At 45.1% G+C, this 24,645-nt stretch overlaps 1 protein-coding gene across 1 annotated transcript in view; it reads right to left on the minus strand.

Moving 5' to 3' along the window:
• ADTRP (androgen dependent TFPI regulating protein) overlaps nt 1-24,645 on the minus strand; it is a 77,680-nt gene that overhangs the window by 13,102 nt on the left and 39,933 nt on the right. The window contains exon 4 of the mRNA XM_063098223.1: nt 7,780-7,896. Coding sequence (XP_062954293.1) covers nt 7,780-7,896 — 117 coding nt within the window. The remainder of the gene's footprint in view (nt 1-7,779; nt 7,897-24,645) is intronic.

Consider the following 24,645-nt stretch of genomic DNA (forward strand, 5'->3'; position numbering starts at 1 on the left):
ATGGGGTGCATTCCCTTTGCTTACTTTGTGTACCTGGAGTTAGGGCTCCCTGATACCCTTGCACGCTTACATAAGAGAGTCAACAAATTAAGGACATCCCCCTAGAGGCCTGGAATGTTTGTGTTTACTTCATTTTTGTTTCCCGAAGCATAAAGCTTGTAAAAGAAAGTTCCTGAGGCAAGCTAATGAAATGTGTATTTTCTCAGAGAAAGTGCAAAGAAAATTCTAGGTGTGTTAACTGACAGTGGGGAAAGTAATGGAAGTACAGACAGAGTATGGAGCAAGATTACGGGAATTTAATGAAGGGCACTCGGCAGACAGGTGTGAGGAGGGGGTTGCATGGTCTAGTGACATCCCTTCTTTATGACTTCCTGCATGTATGTAGACATGAGATGGGGAGAGAGAGAGAGGGGAAGCAAGGAAGGAAGGAAGAAAGAAGAAAAGAAGGAAAGAAGGAAAGAAGGAAGGGAGGAAAGGAGGAAGGAAAGGAAGGAAGAGAAAGAAAGAAGGAGGGAGGGAGGGAGGGAGGGAGGGGGAGCAGAGGGGAGGGGGAGGGGAGGGTGCTTTGCACTCCAGGTGTCATCAATGTCAGCTCTTTGCTTGCTCTCACCCCCACGTTCAACCCCATGAAATCACATCTACACTTCCTTTTACGTGTTTCTCCAGTGCACCCAGTTCCTGATCTCAGTCCAGGCTCCTTTGTCCCACCTGGGATTCAGTCATTGTCTCCTGGGCTTTTCTTGGTCCCTCCAATCCACTTTCCTAGTGTGAGCCACCAGCAATCCAGTAACCTTTCCAAAGCAACATCTGTTCGTGGCCCACCCCTGCTTTCAGCAGATCCGCACTGCTTTAGGAAAATATCTAAGCTCCTTACTCGGCCTACCCGGCCTTGCCCTGCCCACTATCCACCCTCAGACCTACAGTCCACCCATGTGGACTTTCTGTTTCTCAAATGAGCCAAGCTCAGCAGCTTCTGGGCCTTCAACCCTGCTGTTGTCTCCACTGGAGACACCTCTGACCTTTTTGTTCCCTGGAACATACTTCTTGCTTTGTGCCTGGCTGGATCTCACTCACACTTTTAATCTTAGCTGAAAAGTTCATTTCTCTTGAAGAGATGTCCTGAAGATCCTCCCCCAGCACCTGCGGGCATCCCCGACCATGGACCTCCCCTTGCTGCTGCCTTGATAGCTTTCCCACTTGCCTGGAAGCTCTGCAAGGACAGGGACTGTATCTATCACGCACATCAGTTTCCTAAGGACCCAGAACACAGCCAATTCTTCACAATTTTAAATGAAAGCATCTGGGGTGGCTCTGCTAGGACATATGACCGTCTTCAGCTGTTGTCCACTGCTGCTGCTATGGCCACCTCTGAGCTGCTGACTCACCACAGCCTCTGAAAGTCTGGAAATGTATCCAGCGCTTTCCAAATCTGGGCAATCTTTTGCTCACTTTCTAATACTTTGAGGAGTTCATGATGGTGCCTCAGTTCAAAGAGCAACGTTATACGTCCTTCCTGAGCTGGGCACTGTGTGACTCAATGAGAGTCAGAGTGTGCGGGCATCAGACAGTAGCCCCAAATTAATCTCTTAGAGTCTCTTCTTCCTAAATTTTGTAGCATCAAAATTGTTATCATGAAATTTGTATCTTCTATATCTTATCAGTAGGGAAATAGTAGAAGTCTGTGGGTTAGAGATAAGTAGATAACAGAGTTTCGTGGGCTTTTGGCATGTAATTCTTAAAGCGTTAACCCTCGTCGTCATATCTTTTTAGCCCAGCAGAATAAATCAAATAAAAGGACTAAAGAGAAACTGTGAAGCTGGAGTGTTAGGCAACTAGTTTGCCTGGATGTTGAAAATATCAGCAATGCTGAGAGTTCTTGGGGTGGCAATTAAAAGGTGGCCCAACTACTCCCTGAAACTTCTGGTGTGAAGCTGCCTCCTGCCTTAGGGACCATGGGGTTCTCGTCCAGTCCTGGTTTTCTACCACCTGGTCATTCCTTGCTGCCTTTACGGCCCCCTTCCCCCTCCTGTCCCTCGGATGAGGGCGCTTCCCCAGCATGTGCTTGCTATTTCTCTCTGCTCCCCTCTCCTCTCTCTCTCTCTCTCTCCAGCAATCCTGCCCCACCACGAGGGTTCAGCCACCTGGATCTCCCCAGCCCCACCTCGCTTGAGAAGGCCGTGTCTGAATTTCCAAATAGAGGTTCCCCTAGGCAGGTGCCTCTCAACCTTGGCAGAACGTTAGCGTGGTCTTGGGGGCTTTAAAAATCCCGATGTCCAGGATATGTCCTAACTGAACTAAACAGAAATTTTTTGGAATAGGATCTAGATATGGGATTTTAAGTTGACTTTTTGACTTATACCCCAAGCTATTTTTTTCATAATTCGTCTTCACCTGTCAATGGACTCACCATCTTTCCCAGTCCACTAACTTAAAATTCTTTGAATTAGCCTTAACTTTTCCTTTTCATTTGCCTGCGACATGTTAATTAATCCACAAAACATTCTGTTACTTCAACAATGTGTCTCTCATTTCTAATTGTACAGCTGTTACCCTCTCCCAGCTGTTACTGTTTCTAGTTTCTGTTCAGGGCATTTTGGTTGAACAGAAGCTGGGTTTGGACAGGAAGCCAGAGAAACACAAATAACCCTTTCCTCTCTGAGTCCCCCCACCTCCACCCCTTTTCAGTTTGCATCCCAGCTGAAGTGGACCCCAAATGGTGATAAAAAGGACATGTATGTCGCCTCCTTTTATTTTCACATATTAATTTACATGAGGGCTGAAGAGTCCTTTTGTGGAAAATGGGGCTGGGATTCCAATCCTCACTGAGATTCGAGGTTATACAACTATGGTTCACTTGGCTGGCCCCAGAAGAAAGGCATATTTCAGGAAAGGGTAGGGCTCTGGAAGCGAATTCCCCATCACACACTATTGGGAGAAGAAGGGTATTATTGATGCTGGGTGTGCCAAGGTGGCAGGTCCTGGAACTCAGCTTAATCCAGTCCTTGGCAGTTTTTAATATATTCTCAGGGTAGGATGTGTAAGTGTGCATGTGTAAATGGGGCATGATTTTGAACGATTATTGCACCTGGGGGCCCAGGAAGCTTTGCTTAGGACCCTCACTCGAAAGAGCATAGTATGGAAAAAAAGAATCATCTCTCTTGCCTCATAGGGACTGCTACTGGGAATGGACTGGGTTACAGCGGCATATCTGCGGGACACTTGTGCTTGGCATGCAACACCTGAGACACTAGCAGAGACACCTATGGCCTCAGCAGGCTTCTGGTCTACCAAGAGCAAGGGGATGGTGCTCTCCAGGCCAGCTGGGGTTCTTCTGTGGCCCGTGGTATCGTTCTGCCTCCAACAACAGAGGAGACTCACAGCAATGGCATGTTGGCATCATCGGCAGTGGGAGCAGCATGCTAACCTTAATGCAGTGCCAGGTGGAGAGGATGGACCTGGGAGGCTGGGAATTGGGCTTTGCCATCTGTGTGCACTCAGATCAGGACAGTGTACAACACGCGTGCATGTGAGCACTCAGCAGATTGCTGGAACTCACTAGGGATGGAGGTCTCAGAAGACTGGACCACCTACAGCCAGTAGAAGGGAGCTCTGAGCACCCGGATGTGGGATACCATTGGAACTGTGAAATAATTGTTCAAGAAGAACAAGACATTGTGATTAAACTAGATAACTTAATCTACTGGCTACTTTATTTTTATATTGCTTTATTTTATTTAGCTTCCCATTTCTTGTCACTCCAACCCATTTCAAGTGCTGTTGTCAAGACTGACTTTTGAAAGCATAATTGGCCAAGGTGCTAATACATCCCACTCTTGCCCCTGCCTCATAGAAACAAAGAAGCAACAGCAGCCACGAACTCTCCCCGTCTATACCGTGCCAGGCTACCTCTAGCCTGTCATCCACAAGCCTCCGGGAGTGGGTAGTTCCAGGGCTATTTCTTACTAGTCTCTCTTACTAATAGGTCCAGCTAAAAAAAAATTGCTGGCCATCGCCCTCACGTGTTCTGCACTTGGGACTGTCTGCTGTCGTTCACTCTCTCCCATTTTTGCAGCTCCAATCCTGCCGGTCCTTCAGGGCTCAGACCCAGTGCACACTGTCTACAACGCCCTTTCCACAGTGCTCACCCGGGTGTGGCCTCTTCTCTCTCTAATTTCCTGTGGCTCTTTGCATTTTTTATGACAATTTATCACTTTCCATCTTGTGTTACACTTTGTAGGTGTGGCTCCTCTCCACTTATTAAGCATAAACCTCCTGCTGGCTGTGGCTTGGTCTTTTAAGACTTTTGCTTTTCCCAGTAAAACCGGTCCTGTGTTAGGGGAAATGTTCGTTCTGTTCAATAAAAGAATGAATAAAAACCAGCAGAATGAATAAAAACTGCTCCTCACTACTGCCTCAGAGAGAGTTAAGCGAGGTGTTTTGGGGTGAGAGGGAAGGGTGGAGTGAGGGAGCTTACCATACTTATAGGTGACTAATGCTTTCCAAAGGAAATGAAAGATTTGCAATCATCACTACTTTGCAAAGTTTTATTTTCCCACTTAGGGGCCAGCCCTCCAATTTTGCAATCTGAAAAATAACAAAAAGCTAGCATCACATGCCAGGCGGTCCCCATGGCCTGGTGGCTATTTTTAGACAGCGGCAGCAAAATGCCCCTCCAGCTCGGAGTCACTGCCACGTTTCTGACTCTGTTTCTCACGCTTGCTCTGGCCCAAGCTTATCTTCTTTACTTCATTCCTGCTATGCCATTTCCCCATTTGACCATCCAAATTGGCACACCTAACAGCTGACCCACTTCCTTAATGCGTCTCCATGGATATCCACAGTTTGTGGAATTGTTGATGACCCTCTGTGGCCAGGAAGGCTCGCGGGCCTTGCGTGTTGCTGAAGGCTGGAGAGGGCAGGCAGCAAAGATTCTCATCCCTAACCAAGGAATGCACAGAGGTAGAGAAGCTTCCATCAAGGGATCAACGTAAAATGCCCTCATAGAATGTATTTAATTCGTTCTAGGAAAAATGGGGCTTAATGGACCAAATGCTCATTGATTACTTCTCACTCATGATAATAAGGAGCAAATGTCAAACCACCTCAGCTCCCTGCTGGGCCCTGGGGTCCACCCAGTCATATTCCTGCTGGTGACAGGTATCCATCCCTTCCCTCCACCTGCTCTGTTACCAATACTGTAATGCCCAAACCAAGCATGGACCTGGGGACAGTGACATCGAGCAAGATAGTGGAGTACAGAGACCAGGTCAAGCGTTCCTGCACGTCCCTTCATTCAGCAGTGAGCAGAGTGGTTCTGCACACACTGGGAGCTGAACAGATGCACGGCTACGTGGATACAGTGGAAAGAGTGCTGCGTGTGGAAATAGATGACTTTGGTTTAAGTTGGCTTAAGTCTCAGCTTTGCTTTTCCCTGCACATGCACCTCCACCATATCACTGTGGTGTGTCATCTAACCCCCTGCAGCCTCAGGTCTCCAATGCATCTGAGTTACCACGGATACCACCAACTGGTCTACCCGCCTTGTTCCTCTTCAGTCTGATGTCCACATTCCAGCCAGAACCATCTTCCTGATCAACTGTCTTACATAAGCCACATCATTACACTCCTCTGCTTAAAACTTTTCCACGGAAAAGCACTCACTTTACAAGTCCAAACTCACTGATGTAAATTCATGACCTAACTTTTCTCTGATTCAGCTGTCCTCTCGGCCCCTCCAGCCCTTCACAGATGCTGTTCCCTTAGCCTGAAGGCCTTTTCTACCACTATTTTGACTTACTCCTGCTTATTCCTTGGGTCTTGGCTTAGATCACTCTTCCCTTTAAGAAGCCAGCGTGAACATCCCTCTGTGCATCCGCAGCACTCTGGGCTTGCCCACCCTGCATCCCCACTGTCTGTTTCTGCTCCTCTTTCCCAGACGCTTCCTAATGGCAGCAGGTGTCTTGCATGTCACTATATCCTCGGTGTCTCAGCATGACACTTGGCGCTGATGGCCCGTTGAGTGGACATGGCAAGTGCTCATACTTGTTCCCCTCCTCCTTGCACCTTTGTTCTCCAACCTCCACATTCCCTGCAACATCGGAACATGTGCCCAGGGACTGGCAAGCCCAGCCATCTTATGGCCACTAGAATTTTTCCCCATAATAGCAGTGGGTTAGGTGCTGTTTATCCTCTTGATCCCAAAGAGGAAAAGGACTACAAGGGTCAGATCTGTGAGTTGATGGTCAACTTTCAAGCCCTTAGGTAGAAAATGTTAATATGTCAAACGTGCTGACTTATATATGAACTCAAAAAATTACACTTGCAAGAAAGTGTAAGTTAAAGTCCACCAAAAAACAGAGCATACAAATTCATGTGTATAATCAGCCAGCTTTCACCTTGCCTCTCTTCAACACGTGCGACAGTAATATCTTTATGTGTATATACTCTTAGCCCAACCCAGGTCCCAGATACTCCATCTTTAGAGATTTATTCCTTTGGGTTAAGCCAGGTATGTCAAATACATGGCATCTATGCCACCTCTGTCTGTCCTCATGCCATTGAAAGACATTGCTTAAGAGTCACATAATTTTTTCTTGGTAGGGCCTCAGAATCCTTCTCAACACAGTGCTCCAGATATTAACTACCCATAGATTCCCAGCTTAAGCCTTGTTTTCTAAAAGCGTTCTTTGCTAAAATGCAAAAGCCCCAGAAGCTGGAGAATGGTGTAGAGCACATTGAAGTCTTGGGGTAGATTTGTGGAACAAATGCTTTCTTCAAGACAGAAGAAGCAAGAAAGAGTCTGGGCACTCAGGGGAAGAGGAATGCATAAGGGTGGGAGAAGCAAACAATGTCAGAGGGAAGGAAGGGCTAGGCAGGAACGAGCATCTGGGTTCTGGGCACCAAGTTTTTGCTCTGAGACAAGGCTAGTGATGTCCATGAAACAGGCACTGCTGGAGCCCAAGTCCTTTGAAATGTGTTCTCTCTCTTGGCTTCTATCTCTGACAGGGCACTATACCGAATTAAACTTCCCCCATATTGGGATTTGAGGGATTACCCAGGTTGTCACACATGGACAGCTTATTTGCGCCTAGAGAAAGAACACTGATTAGCTTCCAATCTTCAGGCCTCGTGCTCGGTGTGGTGCTGAATGAGCAGGCTAGAATGGAAAGTCTTCCCAGTCACAGGAGCAAGGCCAAGCACGTTCCCTTGATTACAGACCACTGGGAAGCACTTCTGAGAATCAGTGTCACCAGGTGGTTGAATGATGAAATCTAGGCCACCTCCTCGAATCATCTCCCATGCCTGCAGCCAGGCTGTTCGGCAGGCCCCTGGGCAATTGCCCACACGCCCTCTAGGAGGTCCAATGCCAGATGTTGATGCAAATAAGCCTGTAATAATACAGGCAGCAGGAATGGACAAACCTAGCAGGCGCTGGCCAAATGCCTTTTTACATGGAATATATTTAGATGCCTCAGAAAGTTCAGCCATGCAAACATCTTAATTGCAAATGGAACCAAAGATTGACATTTTCTTGGGAAGCAACACGTATGGCTTTGTGATGATTAGTCCTTCGTGAGAGGGAGAAAGAAAGTTGCCTGTCCCTGCGCGTGTCACGTTTCTGTATCAAAATCAAACTAAAAGGCCCTTCTTACCTGGAAATTTAAAGATGGTTAAATCCCCATTAAACCAAGACAAGGAGACTCTGACAGTACAGTACGCTCTTCTGGAATATCCTCCTGAATGACAAGCCTAAGTTGACTTTCTCTATGCAATTCTTACCTGATGAAGTAAACAATGACAGCAACAAACACCAAGGTGAGTCCTGTCTTCTTTGATGGGTAGCGATGTGGCCTCAGGATGACCTCTCCCAGTGAGAGGGGCAGTGTGAGAGTGTGCCGTGGGAGAAAAGATGCACATCAAAACGGTAGCAGGTCCTGGCTGCCTGGAGAGCCCCTAATTCCTTCCCTCTCCACTCTATCTTCTTACACACTGCCAGGTGAAACTTTCCAGAACTTGGCTTAGAGCACACTCCTCAGATGCTCAAGGACCTGCTGTGGCTCCCTATTGCCTACCATGTTGGTCCCAACTCCTCTGTCTAGCTACCAAGGCTCTTTGTACTGTGCTGTCACCCTCTCTGGTCCTGCTTATGGCCCACTGCTCCCCATTCCTAACACACAGACACACAGACACACATACACACACACACACACACACACAGGCACAAACATGCACATTCACATGCACAGGAACAAACACACATGCATGCACACTTACACACACATTCCCATGCACACTCCTCCGCTAGAACAAGGCTGTTCCCTTCACTGTCCTTGGTCCTCGGTGTGTGGCTCCCACTTCCACACTCCTGTCTGTGCCTCCTCTCCCCGTGTGGACCGCGTCTCCTCTCCCTATCTTCAAGTCCTCTATGTTCTTTGCAGACGATGCAATCTTCCATCATATCTCAGAATTTTCCTCCTGCTAATTTCTCTCACTCAACTCTACTGCATTATATCCTGTGCCATGTAGTCTAGCACTTACAGTGTATATTAATAAGCCCGGGGTGTAGGGGACAGGAACACGTCCTGCCTGTCTCCACGCTCCCTGTGGCGCTCATGCTGTGTAGCTGAGCCGGTCCTGCCTAGGGTGCTTGTCTGTGGGGTGTGTGTGAGCCTCCCTCTGAAACTCCCTGCATCCCCCCCTGCTCACAGCCATCTGTTTTCTCACATCTTCCAAACCCTTAAAACTAGATTTTTAAAAATGGCACAGTCGAGAAAATAAGGCTTGAGGAAGAGCGGTGTTTTCAGCTGCAAAAATGGCTGGGGCCTGCTGCCTTCTTGGTGATGGAAGCTGATGTGGGAAAGGTCACTTGAGTCTATGTGCAATGTCCTTTCATTCACTGAAAACACTTCCGAAGGCTTCTGCCACACATGTGCTTATCAGTAACATCCAGTAGTGTTGGAGTTTACACATTTGTACAGTTATGGCTGTCGTTCCTCCTTCACTCCTGCTCCCCGATTTCCTCAGCTCCTGACAGCCTCTCATACCCATGGCCTCCACCTGTAGCTCCATCCACTCCTGTTCCTGAGCCTCAAGGCAGCTGGTCAGTGCCTCACTTATGATGGCCTCCGGAGCTTGGGAATGTCACCAGCCCATGCTGCCATGCTCCTGTGCCCAGCTATGTGGCTGAAACCCGGGCACTAGCTCTGGGCAGCCCTCACTGTCCTTGTGATCAGGAAACATTTCCAGGAGGCGGTAGCTTCCTCCCGCTCCAGCTGAGCTAGTGCAGGCACAGTCAGGAGATGAAGACGACCCTCAGAGGACAAGAAATGTGACAAGTTTTGATGGGGCAAGGGTGGGATGAGAAGGACCAAGTCTGTAGTTTAGGGCATCGCGGGGTAGAGAGGGCCTCCTGGGGTGCCCCAATCAAGGCCACAGACAGTGGCACAGAGCATGTGGGCACCTTAGTGGCCCTGGGTACCCTACATTTTAGTGACAAAGCCTAGAGGAATGGCAGACAAACCAGAACTTTTACATGCTTTGCCCAAGTTTGGTCATGAGCAAGCTGACCAGTTGGATATACAAAAGGAAAGATGCCCAGGCCCACTGCATCTTTCTGTGCTCTGATTTTAGGCAGCGGCTTCTGCGTGTCTCCCTCCAGCAAAGGAGCACAGTGTTTATGGGCATATACTTTCGGATCTTACCGTGGGCTGGTTACTGAATGTCCCTGAACATCGGCTTCCCCAGTTACAAGATGGGAACAGTAGATGGTACAAACCTCCTGAGGGGCTGCTGTGGAGACTGAGGTAAGTCCATGAAAATGCTTAGTGCTTGGCTCATGAGAGCATCTGGGAAGCATTAGCTGTGGTTGTCACTATCATCCATTGGCTAACGTTCTTTGTCTCATTGGTGGGTCCAGGGTTGGGTGAGGGCAAAGGTCTGGGATATCCATGCTCCTAGTGCTTGAATGAACCCTGGCCTGTGGTCTGCAAGGGGCTGTTGCTGCCAGCCACTAGAGCGTGGCAGCAGAGCCCTCCCTCCCCAGCTCCCAGCTGTTGTCCACGCATCTAGCCACGGCCACCCCAGAGCACTGACAACACTCTTCATCCAGAAGCCACCTCAGGAGGCAAAAGATGGAGCTGTCGCCCAGCGCAGTTACCTGCCTCTCTGCCCACCCTCACTCTGCTGCCGCACTCCAACTTCCACGAAGAACCACTCAGAGGCCCATTACAGAGGCCGTTGACCTGACAGATTTGATTAACCCTGCCTGCAATCAGCAGCTCCCATTCTCTAAGTAATGATCACCGGGAATAGAATTCCTGTGGAATAATGCAGTGTGTTCACGTTAGGAGTAAATGAGATTGTGGTGATTAATGCTTTTACAACAAACAAGTCAGGAATGCATGACTGGTCATCTCTTCGCAGAGCCTGCCCTTTGCAAGTGACATTCAATTGGATTTCCAAATGAATTCTCCCTGATAGCTTCTGGGAAGTTAATTCAGTGATGTCATTAGTGATGGACCATATACTGAAGCTTCATACTAGCTAAAAGGTCTTTAAAAGAATCACATTTTCTGGTCGGGTCTGGGGTAGGAATGAGGGAAGGAGGAAGACTCTATTCTGTGAGCTTTCTAAATCTCAAGCTATCATGAAGAGCCAGGCATGGCACAATAAGCCTCCTGGTATTTTCAATGTACCAAATATCTCCTGGTATTTCAGTAGATCTCCTGGTATTTCACCCCATGTTGACATAGTTATACAACCTTTGTCAGACAGCACACATTTAAAAAAAAAAAAAAAAAGAAGAAGAAAATTTAGTAAGAGAAAAATCAAATATGCTTTCTGTTTCCAAAAAATCTAATAATTAGTCTGGGATTGACACAAATTAGAATGCTGCCAAAAATTACTGAAAACAGTGACTCATTCTGTATTAAACTAACAGTTTCTCAGTTTCCCTTATAAATAGGGAAGCTGACAAAAATTAATTATCTCAGAGGGGGTAAAATATTTCCTTCCAAAATAAACAAAACATCTTGGGCTGAAACAATAGCACGTGTAAACAGAGGAGATGGAGGGAAGCTATTTTTCCTTGTCAATTATGTCATCATTTTGGTAGATTTTTCTTTAAGTGTCTCTTTAAATGCATTGGTGATAAGGACAGTGTGGTTCTTTCCCCGTCCTTTTCTACTCAATTATACCTTGCCCTTCTGTTCTCCTTATGCTGACTTCCATCTGAATATCTTGGAGACAGAGCTATAAGCATGAAATATTGATTTAAGCACTAGTATAATAATTACACTTTAGATTCTCTGGTTGCAAAATAGCCTTGTGGACAGATACTAAAATTTGCCGCCCATTGACAACTCTTACAAGGTTGCATGAGTGACAACATGGAAAGTAACAATGAGGATTTGAGCACTTGTTTCTACTCGCCCCATACCAGAAGAAAAGTAGCTGTTATAAACAATTTCCCTGCATATAAAGCCAAACTTGCAATGAGATGCATTTTGCCTGACTCTTGAAAAAAAGGCAAGCCTCAATTCCTGAGATAACCTGTGGAGCTGACAGTTCTTCATTCTTGTCATGGAGGCTGCAAAGACTGTGTCCAGAAAGCTAGGCTGATCATATTCGTATCCTAAGGTTCTTGGGGGCCAAGAGCATTTAATTTTCTCCAGTGAAAGAAATTCAGGGAGCCCACACATTTTGAAAATCAGATGATAACATTTAAAAATATAATCTCTACGTCTTTCCTCTATTTTATTTCCCTGCCGGATTATTTCTTGTGTTGAGATGACCAAGACAGATAGGCCAGCTTCTACCTTCTTAGACTAGTCATTAAGAGGCTTTCTCCTTCGAATCTGTTTCTAAAACTGAGCTTACATAATATTTCCCTTTTCATGTTTGCCTCAGTATTCTCCTCTTTTCCTCCATTCAGGCAACACTTGGATCTGAAAATTATTTCCTAATATTTATTTTTCTCAAACTGAGTTTCTTTTCCCCAAGTCTCTACGATAATGCCTTTGCTTTGTTTACGGTGCTAATGGATACTAACAAGATCTTCTCACAGCTGGGAACATTAAAGAAGATTATTTTTTGCTTACAGTATATTAAATATATCATATTTTAAAGTTATAAAATGGAAGTCTTTACAAAATATCCTCAGGTACAAACACATGGTCAAAACATCAATTAAAACTTAAAATACAACAGACATGGAGGGGGCAAAACAAACCTTAACAGAGTGCTATTATAACCAGGCTTGTTATTACACTGCTGGATCATGGTCCTTAAGCTTGAAAACTACATGCAGTAAAGACACGCAGTAATAACTTGTTTTGTAAATCCTAGTAATGTGATCCCTGGTTTTGATTATATCATCCATTTGCCAGCAAAAAACTTTTACCTAACTCCTTACCAACTTCCCCCTTTGTAGTCTCTGCCTCTAAATCCCTACAGGGGGGGACAGTGGGGATGGCCTTTGACATGATTTGTATACCAAAGCAGAGACCATCTGTATTCTCTATGTCTCTTATATTGTTAAAGGTACAGTTCTGCTTTAAGTAAATCTGATATATGGAAATCCTGAAATGTACACATAGGTTTTAGAGCTTATATCTCTGGCGAACTTTGTTTTCTTCAAAAATCCTCCACCTACACTACCTGCAGGAATCTTTTCAGTCTCAAATACGCAAGTTTTTAAAGAGAACTGGATTTGTAAAAATTCCCTTTTCCACCTTCTGGGAACTCAAGGACATGGGTCAGGCACCACTGTAATTAAAGAGTTAAAATGCCTGGGTAGGAGGGACTGGGGAGATAAACCACCCACAGAAAGGGCCACGGGCTTCTCTTTGATCTACAGTCCATCTAGGCGGGCTGACACAGGTCTCAGCAGCCTGCAAACAGAAATTAAAAACTAACAGTGTTATTTATGGCAAAGAGCAGTAATGTTTGCAATCTACTCTGAAATGCACCAAAACCAAGAAGAATTAATTAATGGATGTACAGATGGATATATTTATGATAAAGCAAAAACAGTAAACTGTTAATAGTGGAATCTGAGTGGTGGGTGACACAGGCGTTCACTGTAAAGTTCTCTTGACCTTGCTTTCATGTTTGAAAATCTTCATATTAAAATGTTGGGGGAAAAGATGCTCTATTGGGCCAAGGAAGAAAAGCACACCATTGTTTATGAACTCTTACGTGAAGTGAACAGGCAGTTACATGATAACTCAGAATCTTCTAAAGAGGGTTTCTAAGTTATCTTTCACCTACCACACTGTTGTCCTTTGGGTTAATACACAGTGTGTCCTGCATCTCAAACCATCTTTCTTCTACTAGAAACTAGTTGGCTTTGAAGTTCAGCCTGGTGAAGAAGTGGCCATTTGGATTCCATCCAGTTAAGGGTAAGACAAAGGAAAGCTCTTAGGACCCTGCAATCAGGAGTGCACTCCCATCTGCCCTTCCTCTCTGTCTCTCTCTCCTCTAAAGTATCCAGATCTCTTCCTCTAGTTACGCTCCCTCTGGCCATAAAAACACTTAAGACACTTGCTGTAACTGCTGACTCATTTCTTTATTCCTTATATCCAAATTTTATGCACTGTTCCCCCAAAATGCTTCCCGTGGCCACTTATTCTCTTATCTTCCCAAGCACCGCCTCCCTAGCTTTTCCTTATTTTGGTATATACAATCAGGTGCGTATTGTGGTACATTGCAATCAGGCTAACCTTCTTCTTCTTTTTTTTTTTTTTTTTGGTCTTTTTTGTGACCGGTAAGGGGATCACAACCCTTGGCTTGGTGTCACCCACACCGCGCTCAGCCAGTGAGTGCACTGGCCAGTCCTATATAGGATCCAGACCCGCAGCGGGAGCGTCGCTGTGCTCCCAGCGCCGCACTCTCCCAAGTGCGCCACGGGGTCGGCCCTCAGGCTAACCTTCTAAAACAAGTTTCCTGTTGCTACTCCCTTGCTCAGAAACCTTCCGTGGCACCTGTTGCCTGTGTGCACCGTCTGTACTCCTTCCCTAGTCTCATCTCCTATTGTCCACAGCATCTCATCACGCTTCTTCCCTTCCACTCAAACCCATCTCCTCACTATCTTTTTGTTTCATCTTTTTCTTTCCCTAGAATTTTTCTCTTTTTTCATTTTCTTAACTCTTTTCTTTAATTTTTCCCTTTCAACTAGCCCCACACACCTTTGGGATATCTTACCCAAAAAACCTGTACATGACCATGAGAAGGTATAAAAGAAAATTAGGACTTGGGAGAGCACTGAATCACAAATATGTCAACCAGAATGCTGACTGGGCTGCTGCTGTTGAGATTCAAGTTTAGCAAATATGTTTGCAGACAGCCGAAGTAAAAAGCGAGACGAGATGTACACAGTTTCTATTTTTAAAGAGAAAATAAAGGTTTCCCCTAGTTGTTAGGCCTAAAGGAAACTTCTACCATTGCATTTAATTTAGGAGGCACTAAGTGTACAGTGATCCCAACGGTGTCCTCATAGCAAAGAGTTCCAAGATCTAAATTCCATAAAGTGATAACATCTGAGGGCAAAAATAATAAAATGCAATCTAGTGAAGGGGATTCTGCTAGTGGGGAGATATTATTGTATAATTAAGTGGTCTTGTGTGATCAGAGCAGTAGACGGACTCCAGAAGTACCATTTCCCCACAGGATTTTGTTTGTTTGTTTTTGTTCCAATTGTGAGTTGGACACCAGCCAGGACTTTATTCTTTGTTTAAAGTCTGGAGTACAGGTATTATTCACTGTTGATAACACAGAGATCTAAATGCTTGGATGGAGAAGTTAAAAGAGTCAATAGTGATGCTGACACCCTTTTTTTCGTTTTGTTTTTTTGACTGGTAAGGGGATCACAACCCTTCGCACAGTGCAGTCCGCACCACACTCAGCCAGTGAGCACACCGGCCACCCCTATACAGGATCCGAACGCACGGCCTCTGTGCTACCAGCGCCACACTCTCCCGAGTGAGCCACAGGGCTGGCCCATGCTGACACCCTTTTATTGCAAATAAGAAGCTTCACCACAGAAACTACCCCTCTCGGGGCTGTGTGTCCCCAGCCCTTCTACACCCGAGGCCCACCTCCTGTCCTGCTTCTCAGGAATGGCTCACTCTCCTGTCTGTACCGCAGCTCTTTTGGTCTGCACTAGAATCTGGTGCTCAATTATATTCATTTTCATATTTTACCTTTTGAATTTCATGTATTTTTCCCATCCTATTCTCAATGAGGTTGAGGGCAAAGCTCTCATCTTCTATTTTTTCAGGACTCCCCTCTAGCCTCCGCTTAATAAATGTTTTGACTGATTTTCTTGTTACACAGTAGGAATGAGTCCTTAATGTGACCTGCAGAGGCCCTGGTGACTGGCTACCTGCCCTGTCTTACCTCTGTACCCCCCCACCCCCCATTACTCTGCACTCGCACCTGAAGACCATGGTTCCCTCTGTCACCACTGGTTCAGTCCCACTTGTCCCTCCCCTCCTTCAGCCCCCTTGGCCTTCTTCTCACCTTACAGAGCTCATCCAGCCTTTGCTGAACCTGCAAACTCCAGCAAGTGACCTTCCCTGGAGTGGCTGGAGCCCCCATGCTCATTCCCATCACCACGCCAATGCCTTCACCTAATACTGACCACGGTCCTCCAGAGATGGGAGCAGCTCAAGGCTTAGGCTGTCACCATTTTCTCTTCAGTGCCTAGCATCATGCTTAACCTACTCTGGCCGCTTAATATCAGTGTCATTAGTAAATGAGTCAGTGAAACCATAAAGTGGGCCAGAGGGAAAGAAGAATTCTGTACAGCCTGGGAGGACAACCCAGAGCAGCTTCAGTGGACACTGGCAGCCTCATATCAGGATGGCAGGTCACAGAATCAATCCCACTTCTCGCTGGTCACCTTTACCCTTTCTCACAGCTGCAGATGGCACTCCAAATCCTGAAAATGGGCATTGGGCATTGGTAGTTACAAGGAAGCCTGTGAGCAAGTGGGACTCCTGGGAACAGCCTCGGGGTGCAACTAAACCGAAGATTCAACAATGGGGCACCACGATGTAGGGGTCGGCAGCCCTGCAGGAAGCTGGAAATGTAGCCAGCAGAGGCTGTCCTTTGTCCTTCTTAGGTTCACTGGTCTGTAGCCTCTCTTCGGAGATCGGGCCAGGTGGCAAGCGCCCCAGCTTTGCTCCATATCTTCTCTGTGCCCCTCCTCTTCACCCATCTGTAATCCAGGCTTCTTCTCCTGGGCCCACATGGTGCACACAGAGACCTGTTTTGACAGATGGGCAGCTCTCTAGAGAGCTGCTCCAGGTTAGAGGAAGGAGATTGTTCTTTTCCAGAAAGAGGAAATTTAGGAAGCATGGGGATCTGCTCTTGCTTTGGATGCTCCACCCCATCTTTTCCAGTATCTCATCATGATGTCAATAAAGGACTCAAAATGTGCAGGCAGCTGGCTTCCCTGGGTGAGCACAGTGATTCAGGAAAGCACCCTGGAAGCACAGGCTCCAGGGCAGAGCTCCTGACCCTCTGTGTGACTGATCCTATGATGAGCCAGTGTCCACATGTTCCCTTCCTGCCTCTGGATTTTACTTGCTGACCTATTGGGTAGCCTAAAGGGACTCCCCAGCCACTCTGCGACAACAGCAGTTGCTCACTGGTGACTTTCCTAAATGCACGTAATGAGCTGATTTAGGGTTAATCTCTGTGTGTGTGTGGTGGGGGGCACATAAGCTCACTGTGGGGGTCTTGCCAGTGAGGAAATAGATGGCTGAGAGTGAGCCTAGAGGTAAAAGAAAAGAAGTTTTCCTGGGAAATGTCCTCATTCATTATCCATCAAATATCTTGTGAGAATTAGTTCTGTTTCAGCACTCAAGGCAATAGAAAGGCATATAAGATACATGTCTTTGAATTCAAAGAAATATTAATGAGTTTTAACTTATACAGGGTACTTCAAAAAATTCATGGAAAGATCTGTATTATCATTCAATTCCATTTTCCACAAACTTTTTGAAATACCCTCAAATTTATCATAGCCCTACAGTGTTGCCCTAGTGCTTTAGGGCTAGCCTAGTCCTACAGGTCTAGGCTAGTCCTGAAGCATTGTGTAGTGGAGGCTCTGAAAGTAGCTAGCGCTGGGTCAAGCCTTGGAGTCCACAATAAAAGAGAACAAATATTAGTTTAACTCAAAGAGTGACTTTTGCAAGGCTCACTAGGTCAAATCATTCTGTCCTAAAACAATCAAGGGAGTCTCTTCAACAGCTTTTGTGGCATCCCAAGCCATGTCTGCTTATCTCCTAGTATGCCACTAAATGATGCTTTGTTAATTTAAAACGAAAGTTAATTTTAATTCACTTTTATTAAAAATAGAAAACTGCATATCACATACTACTTTTTCAAACTATGAATGTTTTTTTTCTTGCTAACAGTCCAAAACCAAAACAAAACAAAAGGTGCTGTATGTAGAATACCAAGCTGAAGATGTCCAGAAGGATTAGAGATACGAGTTTGGCTCTCAAAAGAGAAATCTAGCAAGAGACTAAGATTTGGGAGCTATAGACTGTAGATATATCTTTTTCAAGTGGCAGTAGTTGAGATGACACAGAGTATATGAATGAGAAGAAGATTAAGGTATCTGGAGTAAACACTACAAAACCACAGCAGTTAAGTCAGGGTTTCTCACCCTCTGCACTGCTCATGTTTCAGAATAGATAATTGCTTGTGTTGGGGGAGTTGCCTGTGCACTGATGTTTTAGATCATCTTTGGCTTCTACCCACTAGATGCCAGTAGGATGCTCCCACTGCCCAGCTGTGACAATCAAAACTGTCTCCAGATATTACCAAATGTCCTCTGGAAAGCAAAATCAATCTGGTTGAGAATCCCTGATTTAAATGAGGGGTGAACGAAGAGCATTTTGCAAAGGTATTTGACAGGAGAGGTCAGAAAGTCTGGAGGTAAAATAAAGAGAGGAAGAGAATATTTCAAGAAAGATGTGGTCAAGTGTGCCCACTGTTGAGGACATTACATTCAAGCACCAAATTTACTGGGCTTAGGTACGAGAAGGCTCCTAGTCCCATCCCTGGGAGATCTGGTGTTCAGCTTCCTGTTCGTGCTGTTCTTAAACGTCGACGCTGGAGCCTGAGCACCGGGGAGATGTCTCCTGGCCCCCACTGCCATCTGTTCCACAACCCCGAGGGCAGGCAGAAATCTTCACCAGTTTGTAGTATAAAATGGTGGAACCCACATGCAGGATACGTTGGCGACAAATCTGCTTGCTCAGAACCCTCCACGCTCCTGAAAACACAAGCCCGGGGCACAAAGACAAAGTTCCCACTGCCGAGGAATTTGGCTCGCTTCCTTATCATGGTCTTCTTAGGAGAAACAAACCCAAAATTTCTCAAAAGGTCACAAAATTCCTTCTCACCGCAGAATAACAAAATGTGACTTTTATGAACTCCTAGATGTGTTTGGAGAGAGATGCCGAAAACATGCCAACTTTTTTTCCTAACCAGTTTGTACTAGGAGAGCTCTCGGGAATACCCCTCTAAAATGATCATGCACTTTTCGGTTTCCAAACTCAGAAGAAAAAAACAAAAAACGCAAGGGTATTTTGTATTGTTTGTTTTGTTTTGGTGTGTGTGTGTGTGTGTGTGTGTGTGTGTGTGTGTGTGTGTGTGTGTGTGTGTGTGTGCGTGCATGTGCGCATATGACCTTCAGTTTTCAAATCTGAATTTTCACTGGTGGAATCTGTTCCTATTAAGGGAAGTGAAACACTGAAATCTCTCTTGCTTTTATGAGGTTTATTTTTTCCTCCACAGAGGAAGAGCTTTGATTACTACTGAAATTTTAAAACTTTAGATTCCATGGCAGCCACCAAAGAACTTGTTCTATTTCTACTGAAGTTCCACTTTCACAGATTTATTTTCCCACACACATACTAATGAACCCTATTTCCAGCCTTTTTGCCCATCAATAGAAACCCTGGGTTGGATATTATCAAATGTCTCTTCCAGGCCAGTGCTAGCCCAGCAAAAAACACACTTTCCCAGAAAGAGATGGTTTCTTTTTTCCAAACGTTTCTCCCGTCTCCTGTGACCATTTCTCGTTTGTCTGGTTATCTCCATGGTTATTCCTTCTTTCCTCTCCTTAGTTTTAGCCTCTGTCACCTTTCTTGCCTGATTCAATAGGTTCTTGAATCTTTTAGGCTACATGAATACTCAGTTACCTGATTAACATCTGGCAATGGTCATAACAGAGGAAAGAGTAAGCCTGGAAAAGTTTCTGCCAGGGGGGTGTCCATCCTTGAGCCACAGCCCAAATCAGAACAAACATTATCTCTCAAACAAAATAGAAGCAATTACTATGACTCTATTCATCTCTTCGAATATTAGTCAGTCACTAATATACCACATCTCAGATCCGACAACCAAAAGTCCCATAGTTATTCCAAGGTACCAGTAAACTCTCTAAAATTTCCCTCACTTATGATTTTCTTTACAAAAGAACACCCCAAAGTTTCAAAGCACATAGTGTCAGCCTCAGACTCTAAGGCAGGACTACTAAGGACTTTCCCTCTGCCTCCAATGCCCTTTGACCCCAGCACACATCACTGTGCCCCTAAGGAGGAGGAGCTCTGAGGTCAGTCAAAGTCACAAAGAAGCTACTAGAGTAAGATGTGGAGCCTTCATGCATTCTCTCATATAAAAATCTTCACTAAGTGCGTATCCCCTTGCAGGTGCTGTGTGAGGTGCTGAGAATTCAAAGATAAGCAAATATGGTCCCTGCCCTTGGGGACCTTATAGTCTAATGGGTGAGCTTTTCTATAAATGAATAAGAAGTCACATTAATACCAGTCATGATATGGGCTGTGAAGAAAAACAGGAATCTGTGCATCAGACTACAACAGGAGGGGCATATTTTAGGGAAGGCAGTCAGGGAGGGCCATTCTGAGAAGGTCATGTTTAAGCTGAATCCTACATAGTAAGAAAGAGCCAGGGAAGAGCAGATGGAGAGCACTGCAAGCAAGAGGGACAGCAGGTGCAAAGGTCCTAGTGAGGCAAAGAGCTTCAAGGGTTGCAGGCACAGAGAACCAGGAATGACTAGAACGTGGCTTACCGGGAGAAGACAAGCTCGATCTGAGTCTGCAACACTAAACCTGATCTCATAAACCAGGTTTACCAGGCTGGGATGGCCATGGGAAGGGCTTTGAGTTTCATTCTAAGTGAAATGAAAAGCCACTGAAGAGGATTAGGAAGAGAGAGACAGTATTTTCGAGTCTATTTTGCTGCTGAATGGAGAAGGTGGAGAATGGAAGGAAGGAAGGAAGACAGGTTGCAAGTGTCACGTGGTTTAGGTGAGAAGAGAATGTGGCCCCAGGGTGTTGGCGGTGAAGCTAGAAAGTGAACAGATTTGCTACATATTTTGGTGGTAGGGTGGACAAGATTAGCTAAAGGAACAGGTATGAGGATGGTGGAATGGATGGAGGTGGCAAGGTCAATGCCGGTCAGTGTGCAACTGGGAAGGTGGTGGCTGCACTTCCTGAGATGGAGAAGCCCAGGACAGGTCTGGCAGTACTACGTCCAGTACTGGACACGCCGACTCAGAGATGTCTGTGCCATGGCAACGGATGTGTCTATTGCAGCAAGCTCGGGTAGGCAGGTAGATATGCAAATCTAGAACTCAAAGGAGATCTGAGCTGGAGACTCAGCACATGGAGAGAGTGAGTGTCATGGGAATGAATGGGTGAGAGTTACTGAGAAAAGAGCACTGGCCTGGGGCGAGACTGGAAGAATGCCACCATTCAGAGGGCAGGCAGAGGATACAAGCAGAGATTGAGGCAAGAGGAGAACACGGGAGTGTGCTGGCAAAGGAGCCCAGGAAGCGGCATTTCAAGCAGGGAGAAGTCTACAGTGCCCAGCGCTGCTGAGAGGTGAGTGCGATGAGTGCAAAAACAGGAGCCCTTTACCTGTGAATGTGGAGCTAGGTGGTGACCAGCATATGAGGAATGAGCGGAATTAGAAAATACGTGCAGGTCTGGGGCAATGCTCTTGGGTTCTGTTCCATTCTGAGAGGCATATTTGTTTCTTTCCTGGGCAGCTGGAGAGGCAGTGTCTACCCTGGAGGAAACTCCTAATTAGCCAACCCTACTCCCACCTCCAAACATCCTTGTGTGGACCAGGGCAGGGCTCAGGAAAAGGCAGTGATCAAGCAGCAGCTGCCATCTCACTTCCAGTAAGGCCTTAACATAAAGGGACAAGATGGCCTAATCTGCTTCACAAGAACAGAAGGAACTAGGAAATCAGGGGGGTGTAGGGGGGGCAGTACCTATGCTGGCAAGGTCTCCATGCCAGGGCATTAGGCTTAGGGTAGACAGAGTGGTTTCTGGTTAAATCTCTCCATAGGGGGGCTGGCTGGTTAGCTCAGTTGGTTACAGCACAGCCTTATAACACCAACGTCATGGGTTTGGATCCCCATATAGGCCAGCTGCAAAGAAAATAAATATGTATTTCAAGGAGGGAGTCCCAATTATCAAATAGGACTTGGCTTTCAGCTGTCTCAGGGGGTTCTGTAGGTTTGTGTGTATAACTTCCATGCTGACATTAACAGCAAAGAAAATCAAGCAATCCCGGGGCATTAAAACCCAACCCTGAAACATCAACAATGTACAAACTAAATAAACAGCATGCACCAGAATATAAAGAAATGCTAGCTTGTGCTCAATTGTTACATTGCCTAGCATGGAAAGCAGGCAATTTCATCACCTTGAGCAATCACGTTTTGATTAAGAGCATTTTCCTATGTGCCCAAACCCCTAAAGGGCCTCTCCACCAGGGACATCTACTGGAATTAGAAAGAACACTCCAACAAATTCATACATAATCACAATTTAGTATTACTAACTAGCCGCCTATGGAATCAGCCTTAGGGAACAGAGCTCCTGTCCCTAATAAAGGGGTGAGCAAAATGGATTACTTAATCGTTAGTTCTTTTTCTTGGCTTATGCCTACTCCTTTTTAGAAACTTTGCATTTTCCTCTCAAATGTGCTCAGATCTCCCCCACCTTACCTTCTCCAAATCTGACTAGGAGAGTCTTCAAAAAGTTCATGGAAAGATTCGTATTATCTTCTAATTTCATTTTTCCACAAACTTTTTGAAATATCTTCATGCATTATTAACCGGAATAGCTCAATTAGGCGTTAGTTGCACAGTGCAGAGATCTGTGCCTTCAAGAACAGTAGAGATGCTTCCAGCGGGAAGGTGACATAAGCCTGCACAAAAGGCCGTCTCACTAGAAGCCACTTCCCATATTAATTAACTCAAATCTACCACACATCCCTTCTGGTTCCCACACCTTCATATATGTCAAAATAGCCTCTGACCATGGATTCGAATTCCCACCAGCTTTTTTCCTTTTCTTAATTCAGTTTTTCCTCTTCTACTGGTGTGGAAGTCATACACTCCATTTTTATGATGATAGTGGTTAGTTTAGAAATGACAACATAATGCTTATTTAGTTTGGTAATGGCTAATATAAATCATTAGCCTCTCCTCACCAGCAATCCAAGGCGGCCTTGGGACGCTTTCATCCCAGTCATGTCTCTCCCAATTTACACTCTATTTTTGTCCAATATTTTAGTTCATCTTTATTTTTGCTTTTTAATCACCGTGAGTTGGACAAACAGCGTGCCATTGCTTTTGGTATGTTGGACCTCCCATCTAAGGTCATATTTCTTCCTCCTTAAGCATACCCTTTAGTATTTCCTTTAGCGAGAGTCTGTGGGTGGTGAAGTCTGTTTTCGTGTGTCTGAAAATGTCTTTATTTTACCCTTGGTTTAGAAGATACTTTCAGTGAGGAAATAGGTTGCCTGTTTTTTTCTCCAGCACTTTGAAGCTATTATTCCATCTTCTGGTTCTTTGTTGTTATTGAGAAATCAGCGCTGAGTCTAACAGTAGTTTCTTTTTTTTTTTTTTTTTAAATTTTATTTTGTCGATATACATTGTAGCTGATTAATGCTCCCCATCACCAAAACCTCCCTCCCTTCTCCCTCCCCCCTCCCCCCCAACAATGTCCTTTCTGTTTGTTTGTTGTATCAACTTCAAATAATTGTGGTTGTTATATCTTCTTCCCCCCCCGCCCCAGTTTGTGTGTGTGTGTGTGTATGTGTGTGTGTGAATTTATATATTAATTTTTAGCTCCCTCCAATAAGTGAGAACATGTGGTATTTCTCTTTCTGTGCCTGACTTGTTTCACTTAATATAATTCTCTCAAGGTCCATCCATGTTGTTGCAAATGGCAGTATTTCATTCGTTTTTATAGCTGAGTAGTATTCCATTGTGTAGATGTACCACATTTTCCGAATCCACTCATCTGATGATGGGCATTTGGGCTGGTTCCAACTCTTGGCTATTGTAAAGAGTGCTGCGATGAACATTGGGGAACAGGTATACCTTCGACTTGATGATTTCCATTCCTCTGGGTATATTCCCAACAGTGGGATGGCTGGGTCGTATGGTAGATCTATTTGCAATTGTTTAAGGAACCTCCATACCATTTTCCATAGAGGCTGCACCATTTTGCAGTCCCACCAACAATGTATGAGAGTTCCTTTTTCTCCGCAGCCTCGCCAGCATTTATCGTTCATAGTCTTTTGGATTTTAGCCATCCTAACTGGGGTTAGATGGTATCTCAATGTGGTTTTGATTTGCATTTCCCGGATGCTGAGTGATGTTGAGCATTTTTTCATATGTCTATTGGCCATTTGGATATCTTCCTTAGAGAAATGCCTACTTAGCTCTTTTGCCCATTTTTTAATTGGGTTGCTTGTTTTCTTCTTGTAAAGTTGTTTGAGTTCCTTATATATTCTGGATATTAATCCTTTGTCAGATGTATATTTTGCAAATATTTTCTCCCACTCTGTTGGTTGTCTTTTAACTCTTTTAATTGTTTCTTTTGCTGTGCAGAAGCTTTTTAGTTTGATATAATCCCATTTGTTTATTTTTCCTTTGGTTGCCCGTGCTTTTGGGGTCGTATTCATGAAGTCTGTGCCCAGTCCTATTTCCTGAAGTGTTTCTCCTATGTTTTCTTTAAGAAGTTTTATTGTCTCAGGGTGTATATTTAAATCCTTAATCCATTTTGAGTTGATTTTAGTATACGGTGAGAGGTATGGATCTAGTTTCATTCTCCTGCATATCGATATCCAGTTATCCCAGCACCACTTGCTGAAGAGGCAGTCCCTTCCCCAGTGTATAGGCTTGGTGCCTTTGTCAAAGATCAGATGGCAGTAAGTGTGTGGGTTGATTTCTGGATTCTCTATTCTATTCCATTGGTCAGTGTGTCTGTTTTTATGCCAGTACCATACTGTTTTGGTTATTATTGCTTTGTAGTATAGCTTAAAGTCAGGTAGTGTTATGCCTCCAGCTTTATTTTTTTTGCTGAGCATTGCTTTGGCTATTCGTGGTCTTCTATTGTTCCATATAAATGTCTGAATAGTTTTTTCCATTTCTGAGAAAAATGTCTTTGGAATTTTGATGGGGATTGCATTGAATTTGTATATCACTTTGGGTAGTATGGACATTTTCACTATGTTGATTCTTCCAATCCAAGAGCATGGAATATCTTTCCATCTTCTTGTATCCTCTCTAATTTCTCT

This window comes from Cynocephalus volans, chromosome 5, assembly GCF_027409185.1.
Source record: "Cynocephalus volans isolate mCynVol1 chromosome 5, mCynVol1.pri, whole genome shotgun sequence".
Taxonomy (NCBI): domain Eukaryota; kingdom Metazoa; phylum Chordata; class Mammalia; order Dermoptera; family Cynocephalidae; genus Cynocephalus; species Cynocephalus volans.